The 11,175-nt window shown below is 41.6% G+C and overlaps 1 protein-coding gene across 2 annotated transcripts; it reads left to right on the top strand.

Annotated features, from left to right (window-relative positions):
- Nucleotides 1–234: 234 nt before the first annotated feature.
- Nucleotides 235–10,945, top strand: Znf330 (zinc finger protein 330). Of its 2 annotated transcripts, XM_034522779.2 has the most exons (10): nt 235–373; nt 1,398–1,529; nt 2,559–2,578; nt 3,061–3,131; nt 4,598–4,677; nt 6,696–6,822; nt 7,230–7,334; nt 8,378–8,424; nt 9,530–9,647; nt 10,048–10,945. In XM_034522779.2, the coding sequence occupies exons 2-10, from the start codon at nt 1,410–1,412 to the stop codon at nt 10,311–10,313; spliced, it is 954 nt and encodes a 317-aa protein (XP_034378670.1). In that variant the 5' UTR covers nt 235–373; nt 1,398–1,409; the 3' UTR covers nt 10,314–10,945. The 2 variants fall into 2 exon arrangements, with proteins under 2 accessions (XP_034378670.1, XP_076771579.1); XM_076915464.1 differs by lacking the exon at nt 3,061–3,131 and having other exon boundaries at nt 351–373.
- Nucleotides 10,946–11,175: the final 230 nt, after the last annotated feature.

Raw genomic sequence — 11,175 nt, 5'->3', positions numbered from 1 at the left:
CAAAATTTTTTGTGGGTTCGTTTTCCTCCACTTTTTGGACTTTCCAATTCTCTGAGTAAAATTAGAATGACACAGCAGAGGCCTTGAGATCCTGTAGCTTTTTGACCCCTATTTTCTTCGCAAGGCTGGTGCCTCTTTTCTCCCTAGCTAATCCACTTCCGGGAAGGCGAACCCTCCCCTTCCCCCTCCAGGGGGCGAGGTCGGGGCGGAGTAAGGAGAGCTGGGCGGGGTATGCCGGACTCTTCCGGTTGACGTGTGCAACTTGGGCGCTTTGACGTAGCCGGATATCCGGTCTCGCTCCCGCTGTTGGAAACGGGCTGTCTGCCGTTCTGGCCCGCAGCTTGGCGTCCCCTCTGCGTCCTCGGCCACTGCGGTGAGCGGCGCGTCCCCGCGAGGCCGCGCGACGTGGGTGGGCCGGGAGGGCGTGAGGGACGCGGAGGAGGCTGGCGGGTCGCGAGCCGCGTGAGTCTCCCCGCGCCCCCGCGTCCAGGCCTCCAGAGCTCGGAACCCAGTGTCGCTCTGCTGTCACTACGGTCCAGGCTTGAGCTGAAAGAAATCTCTCGTGGTTGGCACAAATAGATTCGAGGGAAAAAAAAATAGATCTGAGATGTCTCAGTGGGTCAGCCACAAGCTCAGACTCAATTTTAAATATTGACTGAAGGCCCCGTGGCATGGCCACGGTGATTGAGTACTGATTAGCTCTGAGGACTGTTCCTGCCCGAAAGGATTGGGCATTAAGAAACCTGGTTGTCTATCGTGCTGCTTTTCTGAGTGCTGAAAACCAGCTTTGTAAGATTTGATGTCTGTGTGGGAAACAAACTCCAAAGCATCCGACTTGTTAAAACTGTTGCTTCTAGGCACGAGGGACAGGCAGCGAAAGCTACTACTGTAGGTCCTTAGTCTCCTCAGAGAAAATGGGTTTGTTTGCAGTCAGGCCTTGGCTTGCGGGATATTTGTTTAGATACCATGTAGGCGAGAGTGTACTGTATAATACTGTATGTTGACAGCATTAGGGATGAGTCTGTGTAGTTCAGAATGGTTATTTCAACTTGGTACAAAACGAATATTTTACATTTCTTACTAATGGTGCATACATCGGGTTTTTTTTTTTTTTTGAATGAAGAGGAGAATAGTTATGGGGAAAAAAAAAACAGTTACTCTGGCTCTTGCAGTGAGGTTCTTGATGCTTGTGCTGATTGAGAGTTGTTAGGAGGTGCAGAGAAGGGCTTTATTTTTGGAGCCTACAGCTGGAAAGTAATGTGTGTGTAATGTTGCTAAAGGCTTCAGACACGTGATGAGGTGCGTTCAAAATTGAAAGATTGATTTAATATTCAAGGACAGTATAAAAGCTGTGTAACTGAACCCAGCAATTATAGCTTTTCTGTTTTCTTGTTTAGAAAGAAGGGAACATGCCGAAAAAAAAGACTGGTGCGAGGAAGAAGGCAGAGAACCGTCGAGAACGTGAAAAACAACTCCGGGCATCAAGAAGTACTGTGGACCTAGCCAGGCACCCGTGCAATGCTTCAATGGTGAGAGCTTTTTAAAATAATGGCTGGTGACTGAATGAAAGGACTGTATGCTGCTGGTGACAATAGCTACTGAAGGCAAGTGGGTAGCAGGAACTGAGCGAGAGGGGCCAGCTCTTTGATGTATTCTTTAGCTTGGTTGTCATCATTTTCTCTTAGCCAGTCTCCTTTCCCTGATTTCTCTTGCGGAGCACCCTGACTTCTAGACATGTCTCATGTTCTTAACTGATTTGCCTATGCAAAGCAGGTTGATCTTGAGAATGTGTGATTGTTTGTAAATACTTCATTTATATGACTTAATTTAACAAATGTTTATCATTCAGGGGAATGTGTATTCTGCCTCAGCGCTGGGTGCAACCATGATGGCAGATAGCATGTCTCCCTCTTTTATGTTTATAGGATTCTCTAGGGTCTGTACTCCATAGGACTCGTTTGTATATAAATGACAGAAACGCAGTCTAACTTAGGGAAAAGTACTTCATGCTGGGCGGTGGTGGCGCACGCCTTTTATCCCAGCAGTTTTGAGAAAGTGCTAACAAACAAGACAGTGGCTGCATCCTGTGTGTCATGGAGTAGATGTTGGTATTTCACTCAGTAAGGGAAGGAATAAAGCAAGTGAGACATGGGGGGAGAGGCTGGAACATGCCTGGAAAGCCTGGCCTCCTGAGCGACAGAGTAGAGAGCTTTGAAAGCTCCACTTGAATGGAGTTTATGGTCTTTATCATTTCCTGTCTTTTATTTCTAGCATCCACTCAATATTGGCAAATAGGATGCTTTTCGAACAATCCAAAGGGAGTCTTCGATATTTAACTTCTTTTGTAACATGGCTTTTTTCCATCGTTGATCACAGTGTAACTTCTGTTTATTTTTGCTAGTGGAGTCTGTACAAGGGCTTGTACCCATGGGTTGGGCTGGAATTGGGATGTACGACCAGTTGTATTTTAGTTTGGGAAAGAAAATAGTCTTTATGATATAAGTAAATGTTCCATTTTCAGCCAGCAGAAAATTAATGTTATGCTTTAAATTTTACAGGAATGCGACAAATGTCAGAGGTAAATTTTCTTTATTTTTTCTTTCTGTATGAAATTGTCCTTGTGTACTTTTTGTTGCTGTGATATAACACTTGGGGAGGAAGGGTTCATTCCATCTTAACATCGATGAGGGAAGCCAAGGCAGGAGTTCAAGGCAAGAACCTTGGGCCGGAACTGATGCAGAGGCGATGGAGGAGTGCGACTTACTGGCTTGTTCCAGACTCAGGTTTAACTGCCCTTCTGATACAGCCCAGGACTACTTGCCAGGGTGGCACTGCCCACGGCACAGTGGGTCCTCCTCCATCAAGTAGCAGTTGAGAAAATGCTCTGCTGACACGGGCCACAGCCTAGTCCGATGGCGGCAGTTCCTCAGGTGTTGCTCCCTCCTCTCATCTACTCTAGTTTATGTCCAGTTGATTAGCAGCGAACCAGCACAGGGGTAAATCAGTCTCATCTTTTATCTGAAATTGACCCTGTTTAAAATTTTTGTTTTACATGACAAGGCGGCAGAAGAATAGAGCATTTTGCTATTTTTGTAATTCTGTTCAGAAGTTACCAATTTGTGCACAGTGTGGTAAGTATACAACCATGAAGGCATGTCTTTATCAGTCAAATGTTTGTGTGGCAGTTACCAAGTCTAGGTGGAGCTATCTCCCTAAATTCAAAATAAAACTAAATGGTATTTCCTAGAGAAGAAACATCGGTGTTTCCTAAGTAGCCGCCACAGGCTCTTACTGCGCTAATATATCTGATCAGAAAGCACACTTACACCAAGACCGTGGCCGTTTTTGCTGTGTCTCTCTCATCTTGAGATTTCCGCTGTGTCTCTCTCATCTTGAGATTTCCGCTGTGTCTTCATGGAGACTTGACTTGGGGAATCTAATCAGCTTTACTCCAGATTCACCCGAAGCTGTTCTGCTTGAACAAATCATACCCTTTCTACTTAGGAGGGGAAGGTTTCAGTGGAGCCATTTGCGGGTGCCATTGGTATGTGCTTGTACAGAGCTGCAGGTTAGGATTAGTGCTGCATGTGGAATATTTCTAGTGTGTTTTAGTTTTCCAAGAGGTCATTTATTCAGTTCCACAGCTAGTGGAGAAGGGAGACTCAACTGTTTTTGCTGTATTAAATGCAAGTGGATGTAGGCTGAGAGAACAAGTTTGTGGACAGGTGGAAGGCAACCCCTGCATGTTCTGTGTCTCTAGGTTTGGACTTTAGAGACCTGTGTATAGACACATTTTCTATTGTAGTCTTACACTTTGTATTAGACATAGAACAGCTGGGTAGCTACTGCCCTGCATCCAGTTTTCCTTTCTTCCTTTCCTGTTACCTAATTCTGCTTCTCAGGAAACAAGGTACTGGCACATCAGGCATCTTCTGTTTGTCTCGTGTTTCACTCTGTAGTCTGGTGGGCAGTTAATATGTCATCACTAATCTTGACATACTGTCTGATAAGCAGATTCCTGGCCATATAGGGCTTGGTAACTTGTAGATGAGCACATCAGGCTCCATGGTGATTTTTATATTTGAATAAACTTACGTGCAACCATTAGGTTCTATAGTCTTTCACTGTGCCTTTTGATAGTATGTGGCAAGAAATAACTGGAATGTCCAAGCCAGGCAGTTTGTATTGTTGTTTATGAATATAAAATTCATTTTAAAGCATGTTTTTGCCGTGTTTTAATTCACTTGAATTTCATAAGATTTGAAACTGCCAAAATGATCATTGGATTACAATGTATAACCTGGAACTTCTGCTTTTATTACAAGCATGAATTAGCATGTTTCATATAAATTATTATACAACAACTTTTATGGGTTAATACATTTTTAATCTCTCAAGATCTGACTAAAGTAATGAGATATATATCTATGTAATTTTTCTGTTTGTATAAGTGGATAAATAACTGCTTTCTTTTTTAAATTTTTGAAAACATTATTTCCATAGGCACTTGAGTTAGGTCAAAGAGGAACTAGTGAACAGTTTCTGTATGTACTAATTTATAGGTCTAATAGTATATATGTGCATTCTTTTTAACCAGGGAAAACAAAGTGTATGATGAAGTCTTCAGACTGTGTAATCAAGCATGCTGGTGTGTACAGTACTGGCCTTGCTATGGTGGTAAGCTGCTTTTCATTTCTTAGTGTAGTAGGTTTCCAAGGATAAGATTAAGTCATTTTAACCCATATTTTAATCTGTTTCAAAAATAATTTTTACTAATTCCTAGAGAACTTCATACAATATATTTCTACCATATTGACTTCCACCTCTCCCCAGATCTATCCTCATCTCTATCCACCCAACTTTGTGTTCTTTTTATAATTTTATTTTATACTATTTTAACCTATTGAGTCCAATTTATTTTGTCAATGCTATTAGAGGTAATGCCTACCTTAGAGCATGGTCAGCCAACCAGGGATCACACCCTCAAAGAAAGCTGATCCTGTCCCAGCAGCTTTGCTCATGTCTCATCACCATGCTGGGATAGTGCTGGCTTCGAGCTTCTTGCACAGGTTTTCTGTGCATTCTGTCAAAAGTTGCTATGCTTTCTCTGTGCATCTGCCCCATTGTGTCTGGGCACACTCTTGTTTCCTCTTAGTCTTCTGCTGTTTCTGGCTCTTAGACCCTGTCTTTGTTAGAGATCCCTGATCCTTGAAGAGAGGGGTATATTGTAGACATCTTTCTACTTTCTGCAGTCTCTTACCTCTGCAGATTGACCAGTGTTTAGTCTTTATGTTAATTACCATTGTTGTAAGAAAAGAAGCTTCTCTGATGAGGTTTAAGAGATGTCCTGATCTATGTATACAGCAATAAGTCATTGAGAGTCGTTTTAATTCTGTGTTGAATTAGCAGAATAGTAGTAATGTGACCCATGACCCATGGAGCCACAGGTTCTTTGGTCCTGATGATAGCGCCAGGCATGAGTTCCATCTTCTAGAGTAGGCCTTAAATCAGTCAGGAGTAGTTGGTGGTTCCCAAATGTCCATGCCACTGTTGCATCAGTGGCATGTCTTGCCAAGACAGTCAGGTTGTAGCTTACAGGATTTGCATCTGGGTAAGACTGATACTCACTCTCTCCTCCAGCAGTGTGCATAGCACCGTCTAGCACTGTGAGTGCCAGCCAGGGGGAATGAAGCTTGTAGTATCTCCCCAGCCATATGCAATGCTTTCTGTGTAATCTTAGTTGGTCATCCAAATAAAGGAACCTTTCTAAAATGTTAAACAGATTTTACAAAATCAATTTCTTGAATTTATAAGACCTTCATCAACTTAAATAAGGTTTAAAAGAATTTAAGGTTTAAATATTAAATCTGACAAAAAGTATATATTAGTTATCCATTACCTTTACTTGGTAGGATTTTGTAAGGAATTTTAGTGCCATAAATAAAAATAGGTGGATTATTTGATATATTTTGTTCTTTTTCACTAGAAGATAGTATTTTAAGTATGAGCTATGGTTTTGCTATATTCTGCAGTATTATTTATTATACTTTATGTCCAAATTACATTCTTTGAGGAAGATAATACTGTTCTGCTTTGTGTTTATGAGCACTCTATTTTATCTTTGTATATACCCGCATGCCAGAGGAGAGGGCATCAGATCCTAGTATAGATAGTTGTGAGCTAACATGTGGTTGCTGGGATTTGAACTGAGGACCTATGGAAAAGCAGACAGTGCTCTTAACTCTGAGCCATCTCTCCAGCCCCAGTAATAGTAGTTTTGTGTATATTGTTTATGGTAATTTCTCTAACCTGTGATTTTCCCTGGGATAGAACTTTGTTCTCCAGACATGAGTCCTTTGCCCGCTCTTCCTTTCTGTGCTGATAACCACTTGCTACCCGTCCATGCCCTTGTGTGGGGTGAGCAGGAAGGTGACTGAACCATCCTTCAGTGTTTTCCCCAAGCCCCTTGCTGTGTATTGTTGAGTTCTGTGTCTTAGCATCTTCTGGATTGTGTGGTTGAGAGCCCCTCTGTTTATTGCTAGATTCCTAGCTGATGAAGGAGAGATAAATGGGAGGTTTCCTACACTGGATCTCACAAGTCAGAACAAGTACCTCCTACTTACTGTCTTGTAACAATCTTAGTGGTTGCAGTGGGCCTGTGGGAGCTGATCTGGAGCTCTTGTTTCTTGTTGCAGGGTGCAATATGTGACTTCTGCGAAGCTTGGGTTTGCCATGGGAGGAAGTGTCTTAGCACCCATGCCTGTGCCTGCCCACTCACGGATGCGGAGTGTGTGGAATGTGAGCGAGGAGTGTGGGACCATGGTGAGTGATTAGGAGCCAGTCAGTCTTAGTTATGAGTGAATGCTTGCTCGGTCACTCGCTTGCTCCACATAGAGACTTTGAGGTTTTTAGCTGCTGGTACAGTTTCAGTGGCAGTTTGGTTGGAAGGGTAAGATTAGGACGTATTAGCAGTATTAGGACGTGCTGGTGCTCTTCATCCAAACAGCTGGAGAAGGCAGTTGGGGAGGACAGGCACCTCTCTTAAGCTTGTTCCTGTTCAGTGAGTGAGCAGGAGAGCAGAGACCCACAGCTGGATGGTTGAATGTGAAGCACATCAGTGGCTCTCTTAGCTGCTGCTACACACAGTTTTGATGCACTTTGGAATTTAGTTGCCATCTTTGACAAGCAGTTTGCCACGTTACATTTGTGGGTTTTATTTAATCTTACAGGAGGCAGAATATTCAGCTGTTCGTTTTGCCATAATTTTCTCTGTGAAGATGACCAGTTTGAACATCAAGCCAGCTGCCAAGTTTTAGAAGCAGAAACATTTAAATGTAAGTTGTTTTGTTAGCTGTTCTTTGTACCTAGGATTCTGAATAGTGTAAATGTGAAATTTAGTTAAAAGGAATACATTTTTAAATGTTACCTCTTAGTGTGTTGTGTGGTGTGTATATTTTGTTTAAGGGAAAAAGCCTCCAAACATTAGCGCTGAGTTTTTCTGTGGGGATAATAGTGGTGTACTGACTGAGCCCTTCTTCCTTTTGTGGCCTTGATCAGACCTTGCTGGTTTTGTGACATTCCTGGCCCCATGCACCAGCTGGCATTTTCACCTTCAGGTTCCCGCTACCAACCAAGCTCAGCCTCTCCTTCCCCTTCTCAATACCTTTAGTTATGTGATCCCACTTCCGGTTCATCTCTAGCCGGGCAGGGACTCGGATTTGGTCCCCGAAGAGCTCATCTTTTGGGTTGGGTATCTGAGCTCAGTAGTTAACCTCCACGCATAATCCTGCATTTTCTAGTTGAGAACCAATTGGGTTAGTAGTAACAGTACTAGAATTATCTATAGATAATTTCAAAAGACTATTGAAATGAGAATATGCATACAGTCTTTACGTTGTGATGCCTGATATTGCCCCTCATTAAATAGTAGTTACCATCCTAGAGAAAAGACTGGCGTTCTCCTTCTTAGTGACTCACTTCTATTGTACAGTTCTTATTCTGGGATAGTTGTTAATCCAACACTCATTTACAGATTTTAGTTGCTCAGTCATTGATCTGAGATATGTACTGCACACTGTATGTAAAATTCAGTATTTACACAGAAATTTTCATGAGTATTTTAAAGTTCATTGCATTAAATACCGCCTTACCCCCATTTTAGGCTTTGGCAGAATGTATAGGACAAAAATAGTTATCTGTGGAGGAAGCATTGGGTGCTTTGTGTGTTTATGGTACTTGAACCATGCATGTCAGCAGCTGACTGATGCGGCTATGAGGCCATTGAGCGAGCATCCACTGTTACAAGAAGTGGCAGAAATGTATATGCAAGGCCGAGTAACTGACAGGACGTTAAGATGAATCTTGTTTGTCTCCACAGGTGTTTCTTGTAATCGACTTGGCCAGCATTCATGTCTCCGATGCAAGGTGTGTCTGCTTACTGTCTGATTTAGAGTTTGATTTGAGTCTCTACTCTTGCTCCAGTCCTTGGGTACTTACAGTGCTAATATATGTGGAACTTCAACTTGGGTGGCTTTTTATTTTCTTAAATTAATGAGCTAGTTAATTAATTGTCACTAAGTCTTGCTGTGAGCTCTGGGCTGTCCTTGAATTCACAGTAATTCTTCTGCCTCTGCTTCCTGAGTTTTGGGGTTTCTGGTCTGAACTGCCATGTTTGGCTTACTTACTCTTAGCTTTAAGATTTGTGGCGTGGCAATTGGTAACTTGGTGGCTTTCCACTTGTTCCTCTACTACATGTCCCCAGGCTCCTAGCTCAGTGTTTCTTGTGCCTCATGTCTGTGGAGAACATTGTGAATTGAGTCCTGGGGCTGTGAGTTCAGTTGTACCTGCTTAGAAGAGTATGCATGGTGAAGATTTCTGTGTTTCCTTTGGCTGTCACCAGAATTTTTTGATCACTAGACAGATAATAACTCATTTATCTCAGAAACGCTTCTCTTTTTGTAAACTTTCTTGTCCATGTCCTATTTTATTTCTTTCCTGGTACTGCATGAGTGCAATGGAATGCCTTTCAGTTTGTCAGCAGAGCTTCTGCTGGAGAGATTGTAAGCCTTGTCTGTGCTCTTTTCTGCTGTGTAGAGCATGTCTGTCTTTGCTCACTTTACCCTGTTAACCTTGTGATGTCAGCTAAAACTCCATGTTGTTCAGTGGCCCTCTCTTTTTATATCAATACCTAGGACTTTGACATTGCCTTTCCACCCCTTAGTTGGGTGGTAGCGTACTCTGAAGATAATTACCCACGTTTTGTTATCAAAAACCTCAAATATAAACAAGTTGATAAGCCACTTTCTGTGTCATCCTTTGTATAAGTGTCTGCTTTGTGTTAGGACCTGTTTCAGAAGAGTCCTGACAAAATCCATTTCCCATTAAGAAATTGAAATCAAGAGCATGTGACCAATCCCAGTATAATTAACTCTTATTTAAGCAGAACTGTCTTCAAATTTTCTTGCAATACTGGATGGTATCTTTTGATATCTAAAACTAAAATTGTCTTATTTCTGCTTCTCTTGTATAGGCTTGTTTCTGTGATGAACATACAAGGAGCAAAGTGTTTAAGCAAGAAAAAGGGAAACAACCTCCTTGCCCTAAATGTGGGCATGAAACACAGGAGACAAAGGATCTTAGCATGTCAAGTAAGGCTTCTCAATGGAGTTGTTGGCTTTCATGCTTAGACTATATTCATCTTTTTCTCTATTTTTTTCTCCCTCTGTATATGTATATATATACACATGTATTTATGAACTCTGTTTTTGTTTGCAAAGGAATATATTGTCATAAACAAGTGGGGTTTTATAGCTTTGAAAAATGTATAGTACATTTTTTCAGTTTGATACAAGAAACATACTAATATTCACTGAGGTCCAGTGTTTGCCTTAGTTATTTGTGATTATGTTGTATAGATTTTTGTGAGAAAATGAGGAAAATGCTTCCCTTTTCATTTAAGCGTAAGCACCACTGTAACAGCATCCCATGTTAGTTGTCTGTGTGAGCATTGGCACTGGTTGATGACGTGGGTGTGACTGTCTTTTGTAGCACGCTCCTTGAAATTTGGCAGGCAGACTGGAGGAGAAGAAGGAGATGGAGCTTCTGGGTATGATTCTTATTGGAAGAACCTCTCGTCAGACAAGTATGGTGATGCTGGATGCCATGATGATGATGATGAGGATGAAGCAGAGGATGAAGAAGATGAAGATGATGGGAAGGACTCAGATGCCGAGTCATCAGATTTGTTCAATAATTTGAACTTAGGAAGGACCTACGCCAGCGGCTACGCTCACTATGAGGAACAGGAGAACTAGGAGCCGCTCCTTGTTGGCACTTGTGGGAAAAGCAGGCTGAATCACGAGGATGCTCAAATGTACCCTCCCTTGGCCTTGTCCGAAAGGCTAGTTCCACTAGGCTCAGGGGTAGGTTCTGGCAGTTTTATAGGAACTGCTATGTGAACTTGTAGTGTACGTAAAATGAGTTAAGTGTAAGACAAATGGAGTATCATGGATTGGATTATTACTGAGTTCAATAATCTGGTGGGTTTTTGCCAGTTAGAAACAATAAAATACATGATAAAGGAATAGAAAGGAAATATATTTATTTGAAATTGAATTACTGTCTTTATTAAAGGCACTGCTTATAAATTCATGTCTCTGATTTTACAAAGTATTATGGATAAAATTACTGTATTCCTCATATTTCAATCTATAAGATGATAGTCATGTTATAGTCTGTTTTTCACTGATGTCATGTTGTGTAATACTCACATCTGCATTAGTGGTTGACGTGTTCACCGTTTTCTTATAATGTATGTCCTCTCCAGTGCTTGTTACTGTCTCACTGAACCGAGAAATCTGTTCTCATCCACATAATGGCAGGACTAGCGTTGCTGATGCTTCACCCAGGGAATCTCATTTAAAATAAACTTAGTATTATACTTGAATACTTTTGATATTGAGTTCTTGTCTTATCAACTTATTTTGGAAAATATTTAGGTATTTTTCTATAAACTGATGAGTTTTGACCTAATATTGGTACAGTAATCTGAGATGAATCCATGCCACAAAGAAAAGTATGTAGATCCATCTGTAGTAATAAATGAGGATCTGACAGTCAGGGCACAGATGTCTGCTTCCTCCTCATATCAACAATGACCTAGAATACTGTACTTAG

Source organism: Arvicanthis niloticus, chromosome 18 (genome assembly GCF_011762505.2).
Source record: "Arvicanthis niloticus isolate mArvNil1 chromosome 18, mArvNil1.pat.X, whole genome shotgun sequence".
Classification (NCBI taxonomy): Eukaryota; Metazoa; Chordata; class Mammalia; order Rodentia; family Muridae; genus Arvicanthis; species Arvicanthis niloticus.
Note: the sequence above shows the minus strand (reverse complement) of the source record. Positions and strands in the feature narration are given on the sequence as shown.